This window comes from Stegostoma tigrinum, chromosome 30, assembly GCF_030684315.1.
Source record: "Stegostoma tigrinum isolate sSteTig4 chromosome 30, sSteTig4.hap1, whole genome shotgun sequence".
Taxonomy (NCBI): domain Eukaryota; kingdom Metazoa; phylum Chordata; class Chondrichthyes; order Orectolobiformes; family Stegostomatidae; genus Stegostoma; species Stegostoma tigrinum.
The window spans coordinates 6,586,663-6,614,034 of record NC_081383.1 but is presented as its reverse complement, the minus strand read 5'-3'; the positions used below and the strand labels follow the sequence as shown (position 1 = coordinate 6,614,034).

At 44.8% G+C, this 27,372-nt stretch overlaps 1 protein-coding gene across 4 annotated transcripts in view; it reads left to right on the top strand.

Moving 5' to 3' along the window:
• The window catches only part of LOC125465756 (rho guanine nucleotide exchange factor 18-like), a 196,748-nt gene that overhangs the window by 89,963 nt on the left and 79,413 nt on the right, over nucleotides 1-27,372 (top strand). For 2 of the 4 annotated variants that reach the window (XM_048559548.2, XM_048559545.2), the window contains exons 4-11: nucleotides 388-574; nucleotides 7,147-7,252; nucleotides 8,298-8,355; nucleotides 12,695-12,736; nucleotides 13,832-13,855; nucleotides 20,739-20,819; nucleotides 22,602-22,704; nucleotides 25,014-25,164. In XM_048559548.2, coding sequence (XP_048415505.1) covers nucleotides 388-574; nucleotides 7,147-7,252; nucleotides 8,298-8,355; nucleotides 12,695-12,736; nucleotides 13,832-13,855; nucleotides 20,739-20,819; nucleotides 22,602-22,704; nucleotides 25,014-25,164 — 752 coding nt within the window. The remainder of the gene's footprint in view (nucleotides 1-387; nucleotides 575-7,146; nucleotides 7,253-8,297; nucleotides 8,356-12,694; nucleotides 12,737-13,831; nucleotides 13,856-20,738; nucleotides 20,820-22,601; nucleotides 22,705-25,013; nucleotides 25,165-27,372) is intronic. The other 2 variants (XM_048559547.2, XM_048559546.2) reach the window with 2 other exon arrangements.

Genomic DNA, 27,372 nt, shown 5'->3' with positions numbered 1-27,372 from the left:
ACACATGACTGTATGTTGCTTTGGGCAAGTATCAATGAGCCATGACAATCTTGAGTGTGTGACACTAATGGCCGATTCCAGTATTTTCACCATGCAAAAGCTATGGTCACCTTGTCAAACAATTAGCATCCTATTCTTCTGTAGCATATTGCGGTGATCACTTAAAATTTGGCGTCCTTGCATTACTCCTGATGAGTGGAAGGACAAAACTTCAGTAACATGCCTTTGTTTTCGTCAAGGTTCAAGTTCTGTACGACTAAAGGAATGTCTGTATCCTAATACACCAAAAAAACCTACTCATCTTTCATCCTTGGCCTTTTACCACTTCTGTTAGATCTGTTGATTGATCTTATTTTCTAACTGTGTTCCAATTCCCTGTCTACATAGGCTCAGCCTTGATATGCTTGGCATTGACAGTGATGGAGAAGGTGATAGAGAGGATGAAGACCAGTTGGACCAGTCGGGCTATGAATTAGCAGAACCGCTCAACGCCAACCCAGAAAATGATATGCAGGCAACTCGGGTTCAGGGGCAAGCCAATTCAAGCATGCTGGAGGACGAAATAACCGAGCAGGTGGGTTGCTGGGGCTCCAAGTGAGATTGAACAGAAGGGACGAGGGAGCGAATTTAAAAGGAATTACCTATTATGGAAATGACTGATCACTAACATTCAAGCATTATGTTGTAACCCAGTAAGACCATAAGGCTTAGGAGCAAAAGTAGGCCATTCAGCCCATCAAGTCTGCTCTGCCATTCATTGAGACCATGGCTAATCTGATAACCCTCAACTCCTGCCCTATCCCCATCTCCCTTGATTTCCTTACTGGTTAAAAATCTATCCATCTCAGCCTTGAATATATTTAATGACCCAGTCTCTACACTATCCTCCAAAAGAAGAAAATCCTCCTCATCTCTGACTTAAATGTGTGGTTCCTTATTCTGAAATTATGTCCCCCAGTCCTAGACTCTCCCACGGGGGGAAGCAACCTTCCCACATCTCTCCTGTTGAGTCCCCTAACAATCGTGTATGTTTCAATACGAAACTCTTTCATTGTTCTGAATTCCAATGAGTACAACCCCAATCTACTCAACATCTCCTCATAAAATAGCCCTTCATCACGTTGTATCAGCATGTATATAGATGGTCTCATGGTTCTGCACATAACACCCCTTATGTCTGAATCAGAAGCTGTGGGTTTCAGTCCCATCACGCAGGAATATATGGTCAAAGAAGATCCAGACTCAACACCACCCCCCACACTATTCCTGTAACCCTGCATTTCCCATCCTAACATCCCAGATGCTGCACAATTCAGCATGACCAATCCACCTAACTTGCACATCTTTGGACTGTGGGAGGAAACCAGAGCACCCAAAGGAAACCCACGCAGACACAGGGAGAACGTGTAAGCTCCACACAGACAGTAACTTGAGGGTGGATTCGAAACCAGATCCCTGGCACTGTTAGGCAGCAGTGCTAACCACTGAGCCACTGTGCCACCCAAGTTTTGGGCCCTTGAGCATCCCTGATCGTTAATGCCCCACCATCGGTAACTGCACCTTTAGTTATCTGTTCCCAAATCACTGTGATTCTGACTCTCCGACTCTCTTTGCATCTCACTCAGCCCTGTCTAAGATGTTAATTAAAACATCAGTAATAGAGTAAGGTTTTTGTCACCTGCACTAGTACCAAGCTTGGTGACGGTCTTTTGTCTGATTAAGTCCTCTTTATGTGGTCAGGGTGGGGAGGGTCTGCTGTTATTTTACTGTGCTCAAAGTGAGATGAATTGTAAGGATATGGGGCAGGAGCAGGGAGGTAGGACCACTTTTAGTTGGGATTATATTTGGCATGGGCTGGTTGGATTGAAGGATCTGTTTCTGTGCTGTACGAGTCTATGAATGAAGTCTGCTGTTCTTTTGAGTTAATAATTGGTGAAGGAGGGAAACCTCCCATCCAGCAGAGGGGGGCGGCACTTGTTTTGGGGCAATGGTAACAGTGTCACCTCTTGGACCCTCATCTTGCAGCGAGACCTCAGAACCGGGCGATGTTAAGAGACCAACAGATACTCTACGTATGCTTCAACTTTCTTTGGTTTTAATTTGTTAAAAAAGGAGGCTGCAGCATTGTTAGCGTGACTTTGGGCTGGGAGAGGCAGAATCACAGAAGTGTTGTGGCACACAGAGAGGCCATTCAGCCCATTGCACCTGCGCTGGGACTCACCCAAATGAGCATCATGTCCCTTTACCATTCTCCTGTCTTCATACACTGTTAAATGTATACACTCCTACACATTTTTTCTATTTTAAATATCATCCAATGCCTCACTTGAACTCTGCCTCCCCTACATTTCCTGGGCTGTACATTGCTGGCCCATAGAGACCCTCTACCCACCTTGATGGAAAATATGGAGGGGTTTAAAAGAGAAGCCTGAGTGGGGGATTTGCCCCCACATCTCTGACGACCTTGAATACCCACTGACACTTGATCTCCCTCCAAACACATCTCACCAGCTGCCAATGCCCCTCAACACCTCCAAACCTGTAACCCAGTACCCCTGCCAATGTCAACCTCAGCCATCCCCTTGACTACCGCTCAGCCCCCAACCATCCACAATGACCACCACCTTCTGACACCCCCATTCCCTGCCTTCGTAACTCACCCTAACTCATGCCCAGCATTGTTCACCCAATTCTTCCGCACCCATTTGGAATAACTCCACAGAGGCTGGTATCCCCATCACCAGGTCACCCTTTATTTACACATGGAGAGTCCTTTACACTGATCTGGCTCCCTCAGAGCCAGCTCTCAGAGTGAACAGAACCTCTGACACTCCTGTTTATATCTGTCAGCCAGGGATCCCTGATTGGACCAGATTAACAGCTCCAATCTGGGAACTCATATTCTATGAGGTCCATCTGGATGACCTTGTTACAATCTGTACACATTGTCCAACATTGGCTGAGCAACAATTTGCTTTTGCAAAACTCTCATCGTTGATTCCAAATTTGGTCATGGGCCTGGGCCTCTGTTCCCTGCTCCAGGCCTCCAACCATCTGAGACATCTGCTGTCCTCTAACTCTAGCCTCCTGCCTGGTTTTCTTGTTTAGATCTTTGTGTCTTTAAGGGCCTGGGACTTAAGTACTGGGATTCCCTCTTACACCCCTCCTGTCTTTCTCTCCCAGTTTAAGGTGCTCCTTAAAACCTCCTACATCATGCTTTTAAGCCTTGATAACACCTTCCATTGCTCCAAGTCAAACTCAATTTGATAAAGATTCTGCTGTTATCATTGACTTTATATAAACCAAAATGTTGTAAACATCATTAGGAGGCAGAAGAAGTAATGGAACTCTGAGAAGCCTGGATCAGCTCTTCCTTGTACACATCTTTTCAGAAATAGAAACACAATGGCGTGGAAACAGGCCCTTCGGCCCAACAAGTCCACACAAACCCTCACAGCATCTCACCCAGACCCATCCGCTATCGGCCCCCAATCTACACATCCCTGAACACTATGGGCAATTTAGCACAGTCAATCCACTTAGCCTGCACACCTTTCAGACTGTGGGAAGAAACTGGACCACCCAGGGGAAACCCATGTAGATGCAGGGAGAATGTGCAAAATCCATGTGGACAGTTGCCTGAGGGTGGAATCAAACCTGGGTCACTGGCGGTGTGAGGCAGCAGTGCTAACCGCTGAGCCACCGTGCCACCCACTAAGATAATTTCATGCAGAGTGAAGTGTGGGCTGCTCGCAATCTAGATCATCCTGCCACATCTGTTATCAATCATGTGCCCAAATAGCATGGGGAACACTTCAATCTGTTCGAATCTCCAGCCCAGTCAAGTGAAAAATTACACAAAGCTTGTAGCAATTAAAGACAACTTTTTTTTAAAATAATACAATGGCTAGGCTCACAGACTGCACGAAAACTCTGTCAGTAAAACAAGTGGATCTGCTTTCTCCCACTCCAAGTGAACCTATGTGCCGTGATGCTTGTAGTATCAGACTGATTTCCACCATGTGCACCTTGTGTTGCCTGCCACTTCTGCCAGTCTGTTGTGCAGAGTCAGGTTTTCAGTGCACTGCCATTAATCTTCCTTTGCCTATACTTTGGTTTGGAGCCTGTCTAATGTCAGTGCTAAAGGATAGACTACCAGGCGGTTTTTCCACACGAGGAACTGTTACATAGAACAAAAGTACAACACAGCACAGGGACAGGCCCTTCGGCCCTCCGAGCCTGCGCTGACACATTTTACCCTTCCAAACTAAAACTGCCTTCACGTACAGGATCCCTATCCCTCTGTTCCCTTCCTCCTCGTGTATGCGTCCAGGTGCTTGTTGAAAGCTGCTATTGTCTCTGCTTCCACCTCCTCCTCTGGCAGCACAATCCAGGCCATCCTTTGTGTGAAAAACTTACCTCCCACATCTCTTTTAAACCTTCCACCCCACACCTTGAACCTGTGTCCCCTAGTAATTGACTATTCCACCCAGGGAAAAAGCCTCAGACTTTCCACTCTATCCATGCCAAATCGTATGAACTTCTATCAGGTCGCCCCCCCCCCCCCCCCCCAACTTCCTGCATTCCAGATAAACCCAGTCTATCCAGCCTTTCTTCGTAGCTAAAATCCCCTACACCAGGAAACATCCTGGTAAACCTTTTCTGTACCGTCTCCAAAGTATCCACATCCTTCTGTTAAAAATCAAAAGAACTGTGCTGCAAATCAGGAACAAAACCAGAACTGAGGAAGGAGCACTGGACCTGAAACGTTAACTCTGATTTTTCTTCACAGATGCAGCCACATGTGCTGAGCTTTTCCAGCAATTTTTGTTTTTGCTTACATCCTTCTGGCAGCATGGTGACCAGAACTGTACACAATATTCCATGTGCAGTCTATCTAAAGTTCTATAAATCTGCAGCATTACTTGCCACGCTGGATTAACTAGATTATTTTTTGCAGGATAGCAACAAGTACCACAATGTAATAGTCAGGTATAATTACTAGGACTCTCAGAAACTGTACAGAATACATCTGCTCCCTCCAAAGGCTGGTGTAGATTTCGCTATCTGTGCCCGCAGATTGTCTGCAACTTCAACAGAGTTCAATGTAACATGACTATTTACTCCTTCAGAACTGTTGCTGTATATATCATATTCTAGAACAGCCCAGCCTGTCAGGCCTTCTAAGAATTTTTGAAAGTTCCTCTGGACCTCCATTCTGGGCTAGTCTCCCTCTTTAGCCATCTGGCCATCATCCGAAACTCTGCTGGTGGAATCGAACCTGGGCCCCCAGTGCTGTGAGGCAGCAATACTAACCACTGAGCCACCGTACCACCCATCCAAGTTCTTCAGGGCTACAACATACTCTGACTCTCTCTTGTCTTTCTTTTCTAATTGACATGCTGTCCTCATATTCAGAACTTCCCCATCAATCCTTTTTACACTGCCACTTAGAATTCCTCCTCTCTATCGGTGTAATGTCTTCCTTAATGGAATGAGCAAATCCCCCCACTAAGATATTGGTTCCTTTCCAGTTTAGGTGAGACTCACTGATCACTGATTAACCCCTGCTCTATGTTGCTTCAAGTTCAGCAGTGGTTTTCAAATTGATGTTGTTTGTTTTCTCTGGTCTTGCTGTAATATCCTTCAGCCCAACAACCATATGAGAAACCTACAGGCCTCAGATTGTGGCCTCTTGTGCATCCCCAAGGCTTGTGGACTTTACTACGTTCAAAATCACCTCCCCAGCCCCAGCCTCCAGCCTCGTCCCATGACCAACCCTCCCTCTCATCTCTGCCTCCTTGACCCGTCCATCTTCTCTCCCGTCCATCTTCTTTCCCACCCATCTGCCCCTCCCACCTCACTGACCAACCCCCACCACTCCCTACCTGCACTCACCTATCACCATCCCACCTACCTTCCCCAGCCCCATCCCTCCTCTCTATTTATTTCCCAGCTCCCTTCCCCCTCTCTCATTTTCTGAAGAGGGATCCCGACCCAAAGCATCAGCCTTCCTGCTCCTTTGATGGTGCCTGGCCCGCTGTGTTCATCCAGCTCCACAGCTTGTTGTCCATTGCTTGATGGCTGTGACTCCAATTGCCTAGGCCTTTAACTCTGAGCTTCTCGCAGTTCCCCATCTCTCAAACTCTCTCTGTTCCTTTAGGGGCCTCTGTAAAGTCTACCTCCTGATGAATCTTTCACTAACCCTGCCACCGCTGACCGGTGAGCATGTTCCTAGATCCATGGAAAGGCAATAGCTGCCAGCTATGTCGACAGTGCCCAGGCCCAAGAAGGAAGCCGTGAGAAAGTAGAGAAGAAGAGAGTGTGGTGGAGTGGTAATGTCACTGACCTGGTAATCCAGAAGCTCAGGTTAATGTTCTGGGGACACGAGTTCTCATTCCACTGTGGTTGATGGGGAAATTTGAATTCAACAATAATCAGGAACACAAAGCAAGCCTGATGGTGACCATGTAACCATTGGCAATTCTCATTTTTAAAAACCCATCAGGCTCACCAATGTCTTGTAGGGAAGGAAACTGTCGCCCTTACCTGGTCTGACCTACACGTGACTCCAGACCCACAGCAATGTGCAAGTTGGCTCTTATTGGCACTCTGGGTGGGCAATAAATACTAGCCTAGCCAGTGACACCTTCATCCTGTGAATGAATAAAAGGAATTCCAGGAAAGGAAGAAGATAGACTTGTGTTTCTACAGATCTTGCAACAGCCCAAAGCATTTCAAACAAGGGAACACATTGAACCTTTGTCACCAGGGAAATACATACGCGCTACAAGATTCCAGGAGCAGCCGTGCGATAGTCTGTGATGTTGAAAAAAGGATAAATATTGGCCAAGGCACTAGGGGCAGAACTTGTCTTCAAATAGTGCCATGGGATCTCCTCTGTCTGGCTGGGAGATGGCCAACCTAATGTCCCATCTGTAAACTTCCAACAGCTTCACCAATGCAGCACCCCCAGCAGGGAGTGCCAGCACAGGATCCTCATCCTTCGGAGTGAACTTGAATCCAAGACTAAAGAAGGATCAGTGAACCCGCTGCTGGGGTAACCAGGAGGGAGAGGGGAGGGATTTTGAATGCAGGGATGACTGAGCATAAGTTGGTGGTAATGTTCTTGCTTGTTGCCACCAGGTGAAAGAGGGTACAAAGATGAGACCACGATTAGAAACATATCTGTCCAAGGGAGCTGACAGCCGTACTTCCCGGAGTCTGGTTCCAGCCCAACCCAGAGAGTCAGGTGAGTCAAGCACATGAAGGGCCAACCCTGAGGCTCAAATTTCTGTCAAGGCACAGAGGGTCCCTGGTTTGGTCAAAATGTTAACTGAGCCCTGATTTCAAAGGACCAGTCGCTGGCAACCATTATTGACAGGGGAGGAGAGGAGTATAGTTTGCACATCTGTGATTCAAAGACGCTGTTGCAAATGTTATACTGCAGCTACCTTCAAACAGGTCCAAACTTCACCAGCCATGCCTACGTCCACGAAACATTTTGGTGTGTTTGAATTCTCACTCCATCCACTTTGTAGTATCTCTGTACAACGAATCACTTTTCGAAAAGTATTTTTAAGTTCATTGTAAAAGCATTTTGAAATTAGGCGGTGAATTTTAGATTCCTCCTCCCCTGCTGGGTGTCAGTTATTAACGGTATGTCACCCCCTCATACATAGCTTCGTCTGTAATCGTTCAGTGGCATCCTCTTTCCAACTAGACCACTCTCTTCCTGCCCATTACTCAATTTCCCTCTCAAAGAGACTTCCACCACTTTTCATAAAAACATATGAACAAGAGACAGGAATTGGCGCTTCCATCCTGCTTCACCATTCGATAAAGTCACGGCTGAGCTGACTTTAACCTCAACTCTACATTCCTGCGTATTCCATGATAATCTTTCAATTGCTTGGTCATCAAAAATCAGTTTACCTTTGCCTTGAAAATATCAAAAATTTCTGCGCTCACTGCGTTTTGAGGAAGGGGATTCCAAAGACTCTCAGTTCTTTGAGAGAGAGAGACAAAAACGCTTCATCTCCTTCTTAAATGGACACCTAATTATTTTTAAATTCTGACCCCCTAGTTCTAGATTCTTCCATGAGAGGAAATATCCTTTCGACATCCACCTGGTCAGCTCCCGTCAGGATCTCTCCTGATCAAAAGACCTCTTTATTGTTAGCAATTTGGAATTTCAGGCATTTCTTCATTTGCCTCATGCTCCACAAGTGGAATTTTAAGTTGTTGCACCAAAATATCTTTAACTATGTTAATTACGTTCTTCTCCTCCACCTCAGAACCTGAAACTTCCCTGGAGATCCACGAGGAGAAGGAAAACATGGAGCCCAACCACTTGTAAGGATCAGTGTGAGGAGCCTGCTGCTAGTTAATGCATGAGTTTGGTAACATTGGGATCTGTTATTGATCAGGTGGTTTGGAGACTGTTACGTGGGTAGTTCAGCCCTTTGCTTTTTTAAGGAGTATGTAGAAAAAGGTGGCTAAATAAAGTCAGATCACAAGTCAGTCAGGAGAGGTTGAGGTTATTCTCCTTGGGGGCCAAAAATATTGAAGGCATGTTTGATATGAGTGAACACAATAATGGCAAGTTTCTATAAGATGGAGAAAGAAAAACTGTTCCTGTTTGCTGATTACATAAAGACCAAGTTAAGATTTTATGTAAGATGTACGAGACATTATGGGGAAGAACCTTTTTCATGCAGTGAGTGTAATTGTTACCTCCTACACTGTGGGTGGGGAAGATAGCAGGCCACAGTGATTTCAAAAGGATGCACACTTGAGGGAAACAAACTCGCAGTGCTTTGAGGAAAGAGGAGGGGAACGGGACTGGCTGGGTCTCCAGGTGAACAGAGCATCTGTTATTGCGTGAAACATAGAAATTTAGAACAGCAATAGGCTATTCAGCCCTTTGAGTTTGCCCTGCCATTCAATCAGATCATTTCCAATCCTCTCCCTCAATGCCACATTCCTGATGCTTTGTATGTCCCTCAGTGCCTTTAATATCTAAATCATTATCAATCTTTCTTGCATATCCTCAGTGACCTGGCTGAAGTAGCTCTAGAGAGGCTGGTATCCCATCTCCAAGTTACTCTGTAATAATGGGAATAGATAGCATCCCTTGCAAACAGGATGGAGGGTCCGGTGTATGAGACAGGGATAATCAATGATCTCATTGTTAGGGGTCCTCTTGGAAGGAGCGATCACAGAATGGTTGAATTTAGAAAACAGATAGAAAGTGGGAATATAAAATCCAATACCAGGGTGCTGTGCTTAAACCAAGGAGATGAGAATAAGATGAGGTAGGTGTTGGCTAAAGTAGACTGGAAGCAAAGACTGTATGCTGGTACAGTTGAGGAACAGTGGAGGACTTTCAAAGCAATTTTTCAATGTGCTCAATGAAAGTTTGTACCAATAAGAAGGAAGGATTGTAGGAAAAGGGGTAATCAGCCATGAATGTCTAAGGAAATAAGTGAGGCTGTGAAATTGAAAGGTAAGGCATACAGGTGGCAAAGACCAGTGGGAAACTAGAAGATTGGGAAAACTTTCAAGGTCAACAGAAAGCCACAGAAAAGGCTATAAAGAAGAATAAGATAGATTATGAGACTCAGCTGGCTCAGAATATAAAGACAACAGCAAAAGCTTCTATAAAAATATAAAACAAATAAAAATGGCTAAGGTAGATGTTGGTCCTTTAGAGGATGAGAAGGGGGATTTAATAATGGGAAATGAGGAAATAGCTGAGGCATTGAACAGGTATTTTGTGTTAGTCTTCAATGTGGAGGATACAAATAATTTGCCAGTAATTGAGAACTAGGCATGATCATTATTATGAAAGAGGTAGTATTGGGCAAGTTATTGGAGCTAAATGATTAATGATTCTACTGGCCCTGCTGGAATGCATCCCAGGGTACGGAAAAAGATGGCCGGAGTAATAGCAAATGCATGTGTGGTAATTTTCCAAAATTCGCTGGAGTCTGGAGCAGTTCCAGCAGATTGGAAAACAGCAAATGTGATACCACTGTTCAAAAAAGGAGATGGACAAAAGATGGGGAATTATAGGCAGGTTACTTAACTTCTGTAGCGGGGAAAACGCTTGAATCTGTCACTGAGGAAGAAATAGCAAGATATCCAGATAGAAATTGCCCCATTGAGTGGACTCAGCATGGGTTCATGAAAGGCAGGCCATGCTCGATGAATTTGCTGGAATTCTATGAAGACATTACGAGTGTGGTGGACAACGGGGATGTGGTATATCTAGACTTCCAAAAGGCATTTGACAAGGTACCACACAAAAGGCTGCAGCATAAGATAAAGGTGCACAGTATTATGGGCAATGTATTACCATGGACCGAGGATTGGTTAACTAATAGGAAGCAAAGCATGAGGATAAAAGAGTGTTTTTCTGCTTGGCGACCAGTGACTAGTGGTGCCCCTCAGGGATCAGTGCTGGGACTACAATTGTTTCTAATTTACATAGATGATTTGGAGTTGGGGACCACGTGTAGTGTGTTGAAGTTTGTGGATGACGCTAAGATGAGTGGTAGAGCAAAGTGTTCATAGGACTCTGACAGTTTGTAGCAGGATTTGGATAGTTTAAGTGAGTGGGAAAATGCCTGGTAGATGGTGTACAATATTGATAAATGTGAATTCATCCATTTTGGTAGGAATAACAGTAAAAAGGACTATCATTTGAACAGTAAAAATTTGCAGCATGCTGCTGTGCAGAGGGACCTGGGTGTCCTTTTGAATGAATCACAGATGATTGGTTTGCAGGTGCAGCAGGTAATTTAAGGCAAATGGAACTTTGTCTTTCATTGCTAGAGGGGTCGAGTTTAAAAGCAGGGAGGTGATCCTGCAGCTGTATAGGGTGCTGGTGAGGCCACACCTGGAATACTGTGTACAGTTTTGGTCTCCTTATTAGAGAAAGGATGTACTGGCACTGGAGGGGGAGCAGAGGAGGTTCACTAGGTTTATTCCAGAGTTAAGAGGTATGGGTTATGAAGACTGAGTAGACTGAGATTATATTCATTGGAATTTAGAAGAATGAGAGGCGATCCTACAGAAATGTATAAAATTGTGAAGGGGACAGATAAGATAGAAGCGAAGAGGTTGTTTCCATTGCCAGGTGAAAATAGAACAAGACAGCATAGCCTCAAAATTTGGAGGAGCAGATTTAGGACAGAACTGAGGAGGAACTCCTCCACTGAAAGTCTTGTGAATCTGTGGAACTCCCTTCCCAGTGTAGTTGAGCCTACCTCATTGAACATTTTCAAAGCTAAGATAGATCATTTTTTGAATAGTAAAGGGATTAAGGGTTATGGGGAGAGGATGGGTAAGTGGAACTGAGTCCCTGAAAAGTTCGACCATGAACTTATTGAATCGCAGAGCAGGTTTGAAGGGCCCGATGGCATACTCCTGCTCCAATTTCTTATGTTCTTACGTTACCCTTTATTTACTTCTTCATTAAGTCCTTGACTTTAGTACTGCCTCATTCAAATTCAGGTACCAGAGGTCAGTATCTCTGACACTCACCCGTTTTATATTCAGCCAGGACCAAATTAACAGCTCCAATTAGGGAACTCATATTCTATGATACCCAGCCAACTGGCCACATTATAATCATTACGCTGGCCTCCACAACATTCTGTGGCAAGGAATTCCACAGGTTCGTCACCCTCTGAGTGGAGAAATGTTCCCTCACCTCCGTAGTAAATTGTCTACCCCATGTGGGAAGCACGGTGAATGGGTGGCACACTGGCTCAGCAGTTAGCACTGCTGTCTCACAGCACCAGGGATCTGGGTTTGATCCCACTCTCCAGAGATTATGGGAAGTCTATGGGGAGTTTGCATATTCTCCCCCTTACTTGTGCACGTTTCCTCCATGAGCTCCAGTTTCCTCCCACAGTTCACAAATGTTCAGATTAGGTGGATTATCCATCGGAAATGCAAGGTTGTAGGGATAGGATAAGGACTTGGGCCTGAGTGGAATGCTCTTTAGAGGATCGGTCTGGACTGAAAGGGCTGTGTCCACACCAGGGAGATTTTGTGATAGCCTAAGACAGTGTCCTAGACTCCCCAAGTGGGGAAATATCCTCCCTGTATCTAGTCTGGGTGCCTTGAAAGGTGTTGAGGTGCACTGCCATGTGAAAGGAATGTTAGAAGTTGAGGAGTTTTTTCATTTATTTACATCTCACTAACTATAAACGTTCTGATTAAACACAAAGGTCTAGGCTGTTACTACTTGTTTCACAATCTCTCCATCATGTGATAATTACACCTTCACTTGTATTTCTTTCCAAATGCTCCTAAGATAATACTTCATCGTAAAACTGAGCTCAGATTCCATCTGTCACCTGAGCTGGAGACCCATTATTTGAGCTGAGAAATAAGTTTGCCAATTGTATGATGACGTCTGATGGTGACTGTCTAGTGCCTGTTCTCACTCCAACCTCTCTCAAGTGCCTGTGCAAGGTCCCTGAGGGCAGTCCCCACTCGTACTGCCATGTCTGAATATCATTCTGTACCAGGATTGAACCTGAGACATTCCTGATCTGTAAGACTCAGCCGAGCCTCCAGGTGGAGCTATAACCGGGGAATTTCACAACAGAAACAACATGATTGCTGTGCATGTCAGTTGAATGGAAATGTTGATTTATGTTTTTCTGTCTCCTTTCAGGTTGGTTCAACAAGTGCTGCATGAACTGAAAGCCTTTCATGGGTTAGTTGTATCTCATTTATTATTTTAATACCTCACTTGAATTGAATCCAAAGGGAAAGAAGATTTCAGGGTGACAAGGAAAGAGCAAGAGCAAGTGGGACTAATGAGATAGCGCTTTCAAAGCGCCAGCACAGAAATGATGGGCCAAAGGGCCTCTTTCTATCCAACATGATTCGAAATCACAAGGTGCACCAAATGTCTGTGATTGGACATCTAGGAACACAGATTTCTACTTTCCAATTAACTCTTTGGTATAGGCAGCGGCCCCAAGGATTGGATTAACACAAATCTGCAAACTAGCAGCACATAAGACATGTGATGTCACTACATCAGTCCCAACTTCTCCTAACCCTGCACACTGTCACATGGAGACATCCCTCCTTTTCGATAAAACGTCGCTCTTACAAAAGACTCACATTCCCCAGAGGAGCCTCTTCCCATAGGACCGTGAAAGATATCCCCAAAACAGACCATCTCTTCAAATGGACAAACATCCACAGACAGGTCCAGCATTCGCTCAAGAATAGCCTCTTTTCCAGACCCTATTTTTCTATCTCCCTCTTGAACTTCTATTTAATGTTGTCCAGTTTTGAGGTTTAGAATGACTAGGCTAGGGAGCCCTCAGTTTTTAATGTTTTGATGATGATGGAAGAACATCAAGAAACCTTAATAAGCTCAAATACTGACAATAACACCCCCAGCCCCCCACCCCCAAACTGTGTGCTGCAGATACTAGATCAAGAGACATGACGTATGTTGAGTGAAGTGAGGTTGGGAGGAACAAGGACCTTGGTCCTAACCGACATTGAGATTTTCCCCACCTTACATCTGGTGTCCTTGTACAATAGCCAGTAGTGATTGATGGCTGTGACGAGTCAACATCTCCAATATCATATGAATACCAGTTTGGGAGAAGTTAATCTATTAGAAACTGGACTTTTTCTTTATCCAGGAACTTCCGCTTTGCTTTGACTGTCAGGTGTTGAGCTGACACCGTCCTTACCCTTGTACTCCCAGAGAGGGAATATAGACCTGCATCAAATGGTTTTACTGATCACTAATTCTGTATCCAATCTTTCCCCCCGTACTGACCAGAAACTGCAACGGTTCAACAAGCAGGTGAGCAGGTTCTAATGTGCATTTCTGCCTCTCATTGTTCATGTTGCTAAGCAGCTCCGTTCCCTCCCAACGCTCTTGTTTCTTTTCTTGGCCACTCTGTTTGTCAGACAATGTTCTACTAGTGTTCTCAGTTAAAGAATTCTTGGAAAGGTCATTGATTTGATCTGATGGTTCACAGGAAATTTGTGGTATTGACTGACACTGACTCTCTCCTTCTTTCCAACCTACCCCCCACCCACCAAACCCTCAGAGTGTCTCCTTGTTCTGTCTGGGTTTGGCACAATGCTGCTTCCTTGCCATAACTTCAGCAGATGATGGGGGTGAATGTAATAAGTCATTGAGGATTCTTGCCTCAGTTGCTCTCCACTGACCCCCAAATGTGGACTGATGTACTCATTGGACTTCACCCTAATCCTTCCGCAAGAAGAAGACTTGGAACAAAAACAAAAGTTGCTGGAAAAGCTCAGCAGATCTGGCAGCATCCGTGAAGGAAAAATCGGAGTTAATGTTCTGGGTCTGGTGACCCTTCCTTGGAACTGATGGTAGCTGGGAAAACGTCAGTTTATATGCAGAAAATAGGGAGCGGGATGGGGTAGGGAATAAACAATAAGAGAGAACCCGAAGAGAGAGAAGATCAGTTGGATAGAATTAGGAGTTGATAACAAATCAGGCTAGCAGGGTGAATAATTGTTGATGGGGACTGTTAGTGACTAACATTAGGTAGTGTGTAATGGCAGGCTATGTGATAACAAGCTTGGCATGTGGGGTAGGGGGCTAGGACATGGGAGAGTTTAAGCCCTAAGATTATATTGAACTTGATATTGAGTCCAGAGGGCTGCAGGGTCCACAATCAGAAAATGAGGTGTTGTTCTTCCAGCCTGCGAGCTTCGCTGGAACACTGCAGCAAGCCAGAGACAGAGATGTTGGTGAGGGAATAGGGTGGTGTGTTAAAGTGGCAGGTAACAGGTAGTTCAGGGACGTTTTTCTGAGCTGAATGTAGATATTCTGCAAAGCGGACACCTAGTCAATGCCTCATTTCCCCTGTGTAGAGGAGACCACATTGTGAGCAGCGAATGCAGTAGACTGGATTCTGGGAAGTGCAGGTGAAGTGTTGCTTCACCTGGAAGGTATGTTTGGGCCCTTGAATACCGGGGAGGGAGGAGGTAAATGGGCAGGTGTTGTGCCTTCGCCGGTTACAGGGTGCTGTGGAGCTGTACGGTTTTTTGGGGGTACGTGAAAGAGTGGATCAGGGTGTCCCGGAGTGACAAGGAAGGCAGACAAGGGAGGGGAGGAGAATATGTTTCTGGTGGTGGCATTTCACTGGAGTTAGTGGAAATGGCGTCTGATGACCTTCTGGATGTGGATGCTGGTGGGATGGTAGGTGAGGATAAGAGGGATCCTATCGCTGTTGCGGGAGGGAAGGGAAGGAGTGAGGGCAGAAGTGCAGGAGATGGGTCATACCTGGTTGAGGACCCTATCGACAAAGGAGCTGGGGAATCCTCAGCTGAGGAAGAAGGTAGACATTGCGGAGACACCCTTGCCAAAATTGGCCTCAATTGAACATTTGCGACGGAGACAGAGGAACTGAGAGAATGGCATAGAGTTTTTGCAAGAATCAGGGTGTGAGGATGTATAGTCCACGTAGCTGAAGGTGTCAGTGGGTTTGTAATGGATATTAGTGGCCAGTCTATCTTCAGAAGTGAAAGCAGAGATGTCGAGGAAGGGAAAGGAGGAATCAGAGATAGGCCAGGTGAAGGTGAGGGTGGGGTGGAAATTGGAAAAGAAATCGATGAACTTTTCCAATTCCTAACAAAAGTTCTCGATATATCGGAGTAAGAGTTATGGGTGCAGGCCGGAATAGGACTGGAACAAGGAATGCTCAATGTACGCCACAAAGAAAGGGGCATAACTCTTCATGGGATACATGGAATATTCCCAGCTACCATCAGCTCTGAGGAAGGGTCACCAGACTCATAGAACATAGAACATAGAACATAGAACAGTACAGCACAGAACAGGCCCTTCAGCCCACAATGTTGTGCCGACCATTGATCCTCATGGATGCACCCTCAAATTTCTGTGACCATATGCATGTCCAGCAGTCTCTTAAATGACCCCAATGACCTTGCTTCCACAACTGCTGCTGGCAACGCATTCCATGCTCTCACAACTCTCTGCGTAAAGAACCTGCCTCTGACATCCCCTCTATACTTTCCACCAACCAGCTTAAAACTATGACCCCTCGTGCTAGCCATTTCTGCCCTGGGAAATAGTCTCTGGCTATCGACTCTATCTATGCCTCTCATTATCTTGTATACCTCAATTAGGTCCCCTCTCCTCCTCCTTTTCTCCAATGAAAAGAGACCGAGCTCAGTCAACCTCTCTTCATAAGATAAGCCCTCCAGTCCAGGCAGCATCCTGGTAAACCTCCTCTGAACCCTCTCCAAAGCATCCACATCTTTCCTATAATAGGGCGCCCAGAACTGGACGCAGTATTCCAAGTGCGGTCTAACCAAAGTTTTATAGAGCTGCAACAAGATCTCACGACTCTTAAACTCAATCCCCCTGTTAATGAAAGCCAAAACACCATATGCTTTCTTAACAACCCTGTCCACTTGGGTGGCCATTTTAAGGGATCTATGTATCTGCACACCAAGATCCCTCTGTTCCTCCACGCTGCCAAGAATCCTATCCTTAATCCTGTACTCAGCTTTCAAATTCGACCTTCCAAAATGCATCACCTCGCATTTATCCAGGTTGAACTCCATCTGCCACCTCTCAGCCCATCTCTGCATCCTGTCAATGTCCCGCTGCAGCCTACAACAGCCCTCTACACTGTCAACGACACCTCCGACCTTTGTGTCGTCTGCAAACTTGCTGACCCATCCTTCAATTCCCTCGTCCAAGTCATTAATAAAAATTACAAACAGTAGAGGCCCAAGGACAGAGCCCTGTGGAACCCCATAAAACTGATTTAGCTCTAACTTTGTCATCACAGATGCTGCCAGACCTGCTGAGCTTCCAACAACTTCTGTTTTTGTTCCTGATTTATAGATTCTGCAGTTCTTTCGGTTTTTATTTAGAAGAAGACTTAAATTGTGCCTTACACAACTTCAGCACATCAAATATTGTTACGGTGCAGTGATTACTACAGTGCAGGAGATAGGGTAGCTGGTAAATTCACAGCAAGCTCACAACGATAGCAATGAAACAATAACAAGGTAACAAAGTACGATTGGCCTGGTGGCTCAGGGGTTAGCACTGCTGCCTCGCAGCACTAGGGCCCAAGGTTCAATCCCAGCCTCAGGTCTGTGTGGAATGTGTGTGTTCTCCCTGCGTCTGCGTGAGTTTCCTCCTACAGTGCAAAGATGTGTCAGTTAGGTGGATTGGCCATTCTAAATGGCCTGTAGTGTCCAGGAATGTGTAGGCTAGGTGGAGTCATGGGGGCATGCAGGGTCATGGGGATATGGCAGGGGACTGGACCTGACAGGACCTCCTTTGGAGGGTTGATGTTGACTCAGTGGGCCAAATGGCCTCCTTTTACACTGCAGGGATCTGTGATTAATCTCTTTTAGTTGTTACTTTTTGTGAGATCAATACTAGTACAGTCACCAGGCAAGAGAACTGTGCTTTACTTTGGAATTCTGCCCTGGTATCTTTCATGTCCACACAGGAAGGTGAAAAGGGCTTCAGTTTATCATCTTGTCTTGTGGTGCAGCACTTCTTCAGCTCCACAGTTGGAATGTCAGCCGAAATGTTTTGCTCATTTTATGGTTTGAAAAGATTGCCTGCTGAGCCGTACATAAAGCGTTCTTCCATTACCAGGTGTGTAGGTTCACCACATAAGGAATCACTACTTAGAGTCAAAGGATCATACAGTACTTGGATAGAGATGTCCATGTCAGAGAAGCAGAGATTAATTCTTCAGCATGAGTTAACGAGAACAGAGAGTGCTGGAGAAACGCAGTAGGTCTGGCAACAAAGGTTGGGAGAGAAACGTGGAAAATACATCACTATTCCTTCAGTGTCACGGGGTCAAAATCCTGGAACTCTATCCCTAAAACATTGTGAGGTTATAGTGAGTTTTGAGAAGATTTGTAGCTCAGGTTGAGGTTCTGGATGTGAGTTTGCTCACTGAGCTGGAAGGTTCGTTTTCAGACGTTTCGTCACCATTCTAGGTAACATCATCAGTGAGCCTCCGACGAAGCACTGGTGTTATGTTCCACTTTCTATTTATAGTAACCCATAGTGTCGCTACCTGGAACACCAACCTACAGATTAGCCAAGGAACTACACCAAAGACTAAAACACCTAGTAGAAGACTCCCACCACTCCATTCGCTCCACTGATGAATTCCTGAACACCAAAGACACCAAGATAGAAGAGGATGAAATAATGGTCTCCTTTGACGTAACAGCCCTGTTCACATCCATCAACATCAACCTGGCCAAAGAAACACTGACTACACTATTAAAAGAACCAAAGACACATACACCAGACACCAACCTCATCAGCAAGGACACCATCATCAAGCTAGTGGACCTATGCCTCACCATCCACTTCACTTTCAATAACAAAACCTACAGACAAACCAACGGTACACCCATGGGATCTCCGATATCAGGGTTCTTAGCAGAGGCAGTAATGCAGAGACTCGAACAAACAGCTCTGCCAATCATCCAACCCAAACTTTGGGTCCGCTACGTGGATGACACCTTTGTCATCACTAAACAAAACAAATTAGAGGAAACCTTCAAGACCATCAATAATACCCTGACTGGCATAACATTCACAAAAGAGGAGGAAAACAACATCAAACTGCCATTCCTAGATGTCACAGTAGAGCGAACAGCCAATGGGGAACTTCAAACCAGCGTCTACAGGAAAACAACACATACGGACCAAATACTGAACTACAGGAGCAACCATCCCAACACCCACAAACGAAGCTGCATTAGAACATTATTCCAACGAGCCACCACACACTACAGAGCAGAAGAACTATGCAGAGCAGAGGATAATCACCTATACAGCGTATTCAAAAAGAAGGGTACCCTACGAACAGAGTCCGCCGATTCCTCAGCAATAAACCCAAACAAACAGACAAAACGGGCACCAGAAACCATAACCACGCTCCCCTACATCAAAGACATTTCCGAAATGACTGCCAGACTACTGGGACCTCTTGGCATCAGGATAGCCCACAAACCCACCAACACACTAAAACAGCAGCTAATGAACTTAAAAGACTCGATACGGACAACAAATAAAACGAACGTCATCTACAAAATACCTTGCAAGAACTGTGACAAACACTACATTGGACAAACTGGCAGGAAGCCAGCCACCAGGATACATGAACATCAACTAGCCACAAAACGACATGACCCACTATCACTCGTATCCTTACATACAGATAAGGAAGGACACCACTTTGATTGGGACAACACATCCTCCTAGGACAAGCCAAACAGAGACATGCACGAGAATTCCTGGAGGCATGGCATTCCAACAGGAACTCCATCAACAAGCACATTGATTTGGAGCCAATCAACCATCCCCTGAGAAAAAGAACAGGAAATGACATCACCAACGCAGGAAATGACATCACCAACCCAAGGAAACCTAACCAGATAAATGGAAAGCGGGACATAACACCAGCGCTTCGTCGGAGGCTCACTGATGATGTTACCTAGAATGGTGACGAAACGTCTGAAAACGAACCTTCCAGCTCAGCGAGCAAACTCACATCCAGAATTGTGAGGTTATCTACACCAAACAAACTGCAGCAGTTCAAGAAGGCAGCCCACATCGCATGAGCAAACAAAAACCGTTATCATTTCGAGTTGAATACTACCCACTTCAGAACCCCAAGAAGAGGCACATTCTGAAGAAAATTTGTATTAGACTGGAGGCATTAATTCTGCAGTGTAAAAGGAGGCCATTTGGCCCATTGACTCAACATCAACCCTCCAAAGGAGGTCCTGTCAGGTCCAGTCCCCTACCATATCCCCATGACCCTGCATGCCCCCATCGCTCCACCTAGCCTACACATTCCTGGACACTACAGGCCATTTAGAATGGCCAATCCACCTAATCTCTCTCTACAGTCTCTGCCAGACCTGCTGAGTTTCTCCAGTACTTTCAGATTTCCAGAAACCCCATTGTTCTGCTTCTATAACCCTTCAGGATTAGTGTCCTCAGAATAGTAAGGCAGAAATTAGAATGATGAAACCTTTAATTAATCCACTTTACTAACCTTTGAGCCCATTGATGATGGAACGCAACGTGGAGAGGTGGTATGGATTGTCTCCATTAATGTTACAATGTGTGCTGAAATGATTGTTGCTCTCTGTGTATAGAGTGAGTTAGTAAGGACTGACTATCATGTATATCTAAGTGCCGACTCTTGCAGGCGTAGCTTCTTCCCTGATTGTTATCGTCTATGAAGGTTGTCTCCTTGCCTTGCCCCATGCTTGATGCTGCGTGGTAGTCCTCAAGCTTTGTAACTATTTCTCTCTCTTTCTCTCTCTCTCTGTGTCTGTAATAGAGAGAGATGTCTATGGTCCTTTGTTGGCTGTGGCTAATTATATTCAATACCTTATTCCATTCACTTGACTGTACCAACACAGGGAGCTGTGTAATGTGGTGAGTATTCATTTTCCTGAGTTTCCACATAATATAAAGCTTTCCCTGTAAATTGCTTCTGCATTGTTGCTTGGATTCTATATTTGAATCCATGGTGAGGTTCCAATTCTTTCTCTGGATCCAGCTTTGTTTTTGTGCATCTTTCTGCATTTGAGCAGTGGAGCTTTTGCAAGCACTGCTTGAAGAAATCTATGTTGTGTATGTACTGTATTCTGACTGATCATTTCCTCTACAGTGCAAGAACAGCACCAGGATCGGGTGCACTGCCTCGTTCGAACTCCCCCCATGATCTGACCTGGATGGAATTTCTCGCAGAGTAAGTTTCTAGAATGTCATTATGTGATTTGGAGGGTTCTGTTGTGTTTTATCGAGGAAGGCCATTCGGCCCAGCTGGTTGGTGCTTGTGTGAATGTTCCCCATGAGCCTTTTCCTATCCCATTTCATCTCACCCTAATGCAGATCTTGCTATTCCCTCTCCCCTTTTGTGGTTATTTAGCTTCCGAAGCAGGCAGAGGGAATTATTGTTGTGTGAAGGTTAGATTGAAAGGTAGCAGTGTGTACTATCAATCAGAGTCACCACAGACATTCACAAAAGAGACACAGACAGCATCTTCCAAACCCACGACTAGTTCCATCTAGAAAGGGTGGCAGTTACATGGGAACACCACTCCCTGCGAGTTCCCCTTCAAACCACTCATCATCTTGACTTGGACGTGTATCACAGTTTCTTCACTGTCACTGGGTCAAAACCCTGGAATTCTCTCCCCAAGAGCATTGTGGGTCTATATGCGGCTCATGGATTACGGCAGTTCAAGAAGGCAGCTCACCCCCACCTTCTCAAACGGCACCCAGGGATGGACAGTAAATGCTAGCCCAGTTAGCAATGCTGACATCCCATGAATGAATTTAAAAAAGAGACAACCTGCTTCCATCATCCATCATTTGGGTGAATGCAGTCCTGGACTCAAGACAGTAGAGAAAACAAATTGAACGAAATTCCCACCTGTAATCCAGTAGATTGGAAATTTAGGAGAGGTGTAGAAAGAGTGTTCAATCCAATTTTATCCAGTCTATATTAGTGTTGTATATGTCATTACCAAAAGCTACTATTCCAACTGGAGAAATTTTCAGAAAAGAAATAAATCATAGATTACATTTGTGTAGAACATTTCAAAACCTTGGGATGTCCAAAGTACTTTAGAACCAAGGAAACACTTTTAAACATTAGTCACTGTTATAATGTAAGAAATATGGAAGTCAGTTTATGTATAGCTAGCTCCTACAGACATTTGTAACCAGAGGGTCAATGTTAGTTAATGTTCCTTGTGGGATGGATGATAGAGCACAAGGAGAACAATTGGAATTCATGCGCTGAGTATTTTACATTTACCTGAGAGAACCTTTGTTTAACATCTGAACCAGTACAGAAACTGGGATTTAGGTCTCAAGCTTAAGACCAGAAAAGATGGGGAGCAGAAATAGGCCATTCAGCCCATTGTGTTTGCTTCACCATTCATGGCTGATCTGATAACCCTCAACTCCAGTTGCCTGCCTTTTCCCATAACCCTCAGTTCCCTTACTGACTAAAGCATTAGTCTTGAATATACTTAATGACCCAGCCTCACCAGCCCCCAGCAATAAAGAATTCATCATGCTCATTCGAGGAGAAGTTCCTCTTCATCTCTGTCATAAATGGGTGACCCCTTATTCCGAAATTTTTGCTTCTGGTCCTAGGGTCTCCCACAAGGGAGAACAACCTCTTTGCATTTACCCTGTATGTTTCCAATGACTGCAGACCCAACCTACTCACGACAGTACCTCCATACCCAGAATCAGCCGAGGGGACCTCCTCGGGACTGTCTCCAATGCCAGCATGACTTCTTAAAGGCAATATCCAGTAATCAATTAGCTAAGGCATTGTAAGACAAATACCAAGTGGAGAAAAAAATGAAGTCTTCAAGAAACTAGAATTGGGAACAGTTTGATGAGATAATTTTGTATTGATTTAAAGAACTTCCATACTTCCAACACAACTGAACAAATTGTCTGTTACATCTGATTATAAATGCTCATAATATTTTCTTGCTTTGGTTTAAAGAAAGGAGGGTGATGGCAAATGTGAAAGACCCGAGAAAGAAACAAAGGTGAAAAGAACTTTAAGTTCCCTGAAGAACAGGGTGACCGGCTCCTTCAAGGATAAGGTAAGCACGGTTCATTATTTTGTAGTAAGGTAGAAAGTGGATGACTGACGCCAATTTAAGGCTGAGGTGAGGAGGAATTTCTTCTCTCAGAGGATTGTGAGTCTTCGGAACTTCTTGCCCCAGACAGTTGTGGGGGTAAGGTCCGAGTGTATATTTAAGGCTGAGATAGATTCTCAATCAGTCAGGGAATCAAGGGCTATGGGAAAAAGTGGATGTGAGGAATGTCAATCAGCCACCATCTTATTGATTGGCAGAGTAGGCTTGAAGAGCTGAATGGTGTACGACAGATCCTGTTTCTCATGGTTTTACAGTACAGATTCATTGGATTTTCGAAAAATATTTGGTCACAGGATGTGGGGTGTCACTTGCTAGGCCAGAATTTATAGCCCAGCCCTGATGATTAAGTTAAGACTGACTGACATTGCTGTGGGTCTGGAGTCACATATAGGCCAGACTAGGTGAGGATGGCAGATTTCCTTCCCTAAACAGCATTAGTGAACCAAATAGGTTTTTTGCAACAATTGACAATGGTTTCATGGTCACTGCCAGGCTAGCTTCTTATTTCAGTTTCTTTAAATTCAAAAATCACTATCTATCCCAGCGAGATTCAAACCCACATCTACAGGGCATTAAAAACAAAACCAGAAAGTGCCAGAGAAACTCAGCAGGTCTGGAAGGACTGTAGAGAAAAAGCAGAGTTAATGTTTTGAGTTTGATATGACTCTTGTTCAGAACTAATTCAGAAATCCTGATTGAGAGCCTTATTAGACCATTAAAAACTCTGCTTTTTCTCCACACCTGCTGCTTGACCTGTTGAGTTTCTCCAGTGCTTTCTGTTTTTTATTTCAGACTTCCAGCATCTACAGTATTGTGCTTTTATCCCAGAACATTAACGTGGGATTCAGTTTTACTGGTCAAGAGATATTATGACTAACCCACTCCTATCTGGTGCCAGCTCCTCATAGCCCTTTGGAGAGAAGGAGGAAGAGAGGTGACCTGACCTGATCGAGGTGTACAAGGTAATGAGAGGCTTGGATAGAGTCGATAGCCAGAGACTTTCCCAGGGCAGGATTGACTGCCACGAGGGGTCATAGTTTTAAGGTGTTAGGAGGAAGGTATAGAGGAGACGTCAGGGGGAGGTTCTTCACCCAGAGAGTTGTGAGCGCATGGAATAGTTTACCAGTGGTAGTCGTGGAAGCGGAGTCATTAGTGACATTTAAGCGACTGCTGGACATGCACATGGACAGTAGTGAATTGAGGGGAATGTAGGTTAGGTTATTTTATTTTTGGATTAGGATTATTCCACGGCACAACATCGTGGGCCGAAGGGCCTGTACTGTCTGTACTTTTCTATGTTCTATGTTCTAACTCCTCAATATTTCACAATTCTGGCTACCTCCCCAGTTGATACTTGCAGTGATCTAGCCTCCGCAACTCTCTGAGGTAGAGAATTCCATACATTCCCAAAATCTGAGTTTTAAATGGATGTCTCCTAATTCTGTAACTATATCCCTGAGTTCAAGACTCCCCCTCTAGTGGAAACATCTTCTGAACATCAGCCTTGCCCAAAGCCCCTCAAAGTCTTGGATGTTTCAATAAGAAGGTTGGATGGCTCTTTGCAAGAACCTGCCAAGTACCACATGGACACTCACCCTCAGGGTACATGCCAGTAAATACCAGGAGAATTCACCTGATAGCTGAACTTGCCCAAAAGAGCCACTTGAATTCTGTGCTTTGTCAGCTGAGTCCATCCGAGGCCAGAAGGTCCTCATAAGAAGCTAGCCTTTGCTTGTGACACAGTGGTAGTGTCCTTGCCTCTGAGTCAAAAGGCCGAGGTTTAGGTCTTATCTCCTCCAGAGGTAGTTCATAATAATGTCCCTGAACCAGCTGATTTAAACATAGAACAGTACAGCACAGCAGTGGGCCCTTCAGCCCACGATGTTTCTACCGACATGAAGCCAAATTAAATTAACCCCCCCTGCCTGCCCTTGGTGCATATCCCTCCGTTGCTCGCATTTAAGAAAAAAATGGTTCCTTTCTGGTGGCTAGTAGCCTGGGACAACATAAGGTTGCATTTGGTCACACAAAAGACAGTGAAAATACAAACCTCTTCGTCCCCTAATAACCTGTTGAGGCTGAGGGTGATAATTACAAAATGTCCAAAATTGAGACTGGGGATTAGGTGTTCTGGAACCACAGCAGTGTTACAGATCTGGCATTGGGATAGGCTTAGGAAGAGGCCAGAAAGCCTCCTGCCGTTCTTTCGAAATGAACTGCTTCAGCTTATTGTGTCTCTTTCCTTTCCCCAGGCTAAGACCAAGGAGAAAGAAAAGGAAAGTCCCAAAGAAAAGAGGAAGTGTAACAATGGCCACCACTTAGTGCCAGGATCCTTCTCCAGCTCCACCAGCTGTACCCTGTGCAGCAAACCGTTGAGTGGTAAAACCAGTTATCAGTGTATGAGTGAGTATTGCCATCACACCGCTTTGCACGCTCGCCTCCCCCAGCACCCCACCGCGCGCGCTCACGCTCTAGCTCTGTGTGCAGTCAACCTAATCCATCCCTCCAGTTAATACTCACAGTGAGGCAGCTCCTAACCTGCACAGTGCTCTTCAAATAGAGCTGGAGGATGTCAGAAGTCTAACCAGACTTGGTGAGCTCTGGGAAATATTTTTGAGGGGAGTCTGGATAGGTACAGGAGGGAAAAAGGGACAGAAGGAAATATTAATGGCATGGGAGGTAAGCTAAAGTCACCATGGGGCTGCTCTCTCATTAGAGACAGAGAGATGACTAGTGGTCATTTAACCTGAGGGTCAGCATGCCTCAAAGCAAGGGAGAGGTTCATTCATGGTAATCTCACCCATGAAGGGTATTGAACTCATACTGTTGGTGTGACATTGCATTACAATGCAGCCATCCAGCCAACTGAGCTAAGAAGGAGGTTTGTGCAGAATAGAAAACAACCAGGACTTGTGCTGATTCGCTGATTTGGTGTTGTAAATATTCTATAGTTTTTGAATGGTGCAAAGGAGGAGAGAACTTTGTTTCTGGAGAGGGAATAGAGAAGCTGAGGTTATTCTCCGTCAAGCAGAGAATATTAAGGGTGTGGGGGGGCGGTGGTGGGAACAGTTAATTGAGGTGGTCAAGCATTCAAGGATTTTGCTGATTGAGATTGGGGATTGAGTAGATTGAGAGAAGCTGCTTCCAGTGGCAGGAGGCTTGGTAACCCGAGAACTTATCGTCTTTCTTTGTGTGCAGTGCATAGTGATGGGCTTTGAATGGATCATGTTGGAAGCAGATGTGAATTTTCAAAAGGGAATTTCAGGAATAGATTAAAGATTGGAGAGCTGTGGCCAGGACTAACTGTGTTGCTCTTTCAAAGTTTTGGCATGGAATTGTAAGGCTGAATAGGCTCTGTCTGTGTACATCACTTATGATTCCATGAGGTTAGCTATTAAGTCAATTAGGTTGAGCATAAGCACCATTGTAGACCTGATGGGCTGGATGGCCTGTTTTATTCTATTAATTGTATTATTGCGATGCCTCCTCCTCCCTTGCTGCTTTCAAATGATTCCAAATGGGTGGATTGTGGGATTGGGCTATTGCAGTTAAGTCCAACATTTTAAGGGCTAAGATAGAGCACAGAGAGTGGGGAAAAGTCAGCCAGGGCTGCTGATCCCCACCAGATTCCAATGTTTCTCACCATGTGTTTGGGAAGGGGGAGGGAGCGCCATGGAGGTGGGATGGGTGCAGTATGAAAAGAACAGATTTGCTTATGGTTGCCTCTATGGCTGTATAACTAGTCTGCTGTAATTTAAAGGTTAGCTTTGATACTGATGGTGATGTTTTGCAAATAGTTTCATTCTCATGGTACTTGCTTGCGAGTTGGGAAGCAATTCTCCAGAATATTTGCAAAATTATTATCTTTACTGTGTGGCCTGTCCCTCAGGAGTTAGTATCACTGGTGAATGGGGAGGGTCCAGGCCAGTGTGAGGGGGCTATCTGTCGCTCTAGGTGAATCTTCAACTTGATCTTTTGAAATCTGGCATTCTTGTGTATGTCCAGATTACTGCAAGGTGAAAAGTTTTGGCAACATGTTCCTCTTTACAGCAAATGTCAAGTTCTGCATGACTAAGCAAATGGGAACTATTTAGCGACAACATTTTGAATTTCAACCTGAGATGAGTATTTTTTATTTTTGACTCCATATGACTGTCTTAACTCTCTGAACTGCCTGTTGTTATGTCTCAGTATATCAGTATATTAGTGTACCTTTAAAACGACTTGCTCATGATATAATCATTGCATCATATTATGTAATCTGAGGCTATAAGGATCTCAAACTCCATCTTACCTTGGGGTCAATTGAAGCATGACACTCTACGGAAAGCATGTAATTCAATTGTTGTATAATATGTGTAAAATATATAGTTAGCTGTAATGATCTCCTGTTAGATGCTTCAATAGCACGGTATCCTTGCTCATTTTCTTATATTATTAGGGAAACATGAACATTGCATGTCAGGTACAATACCCCACTGAAGGCAACATCACATTTTTTCTACCTTATGGTAGCAGTGTTTGGGCTTTTGGATTAATGTGGTTGCTCTCTAAGACTAGTTTCCAGTTGTATTTTATCATTATTGCTGTGATATGAGAAATATTAGGTCC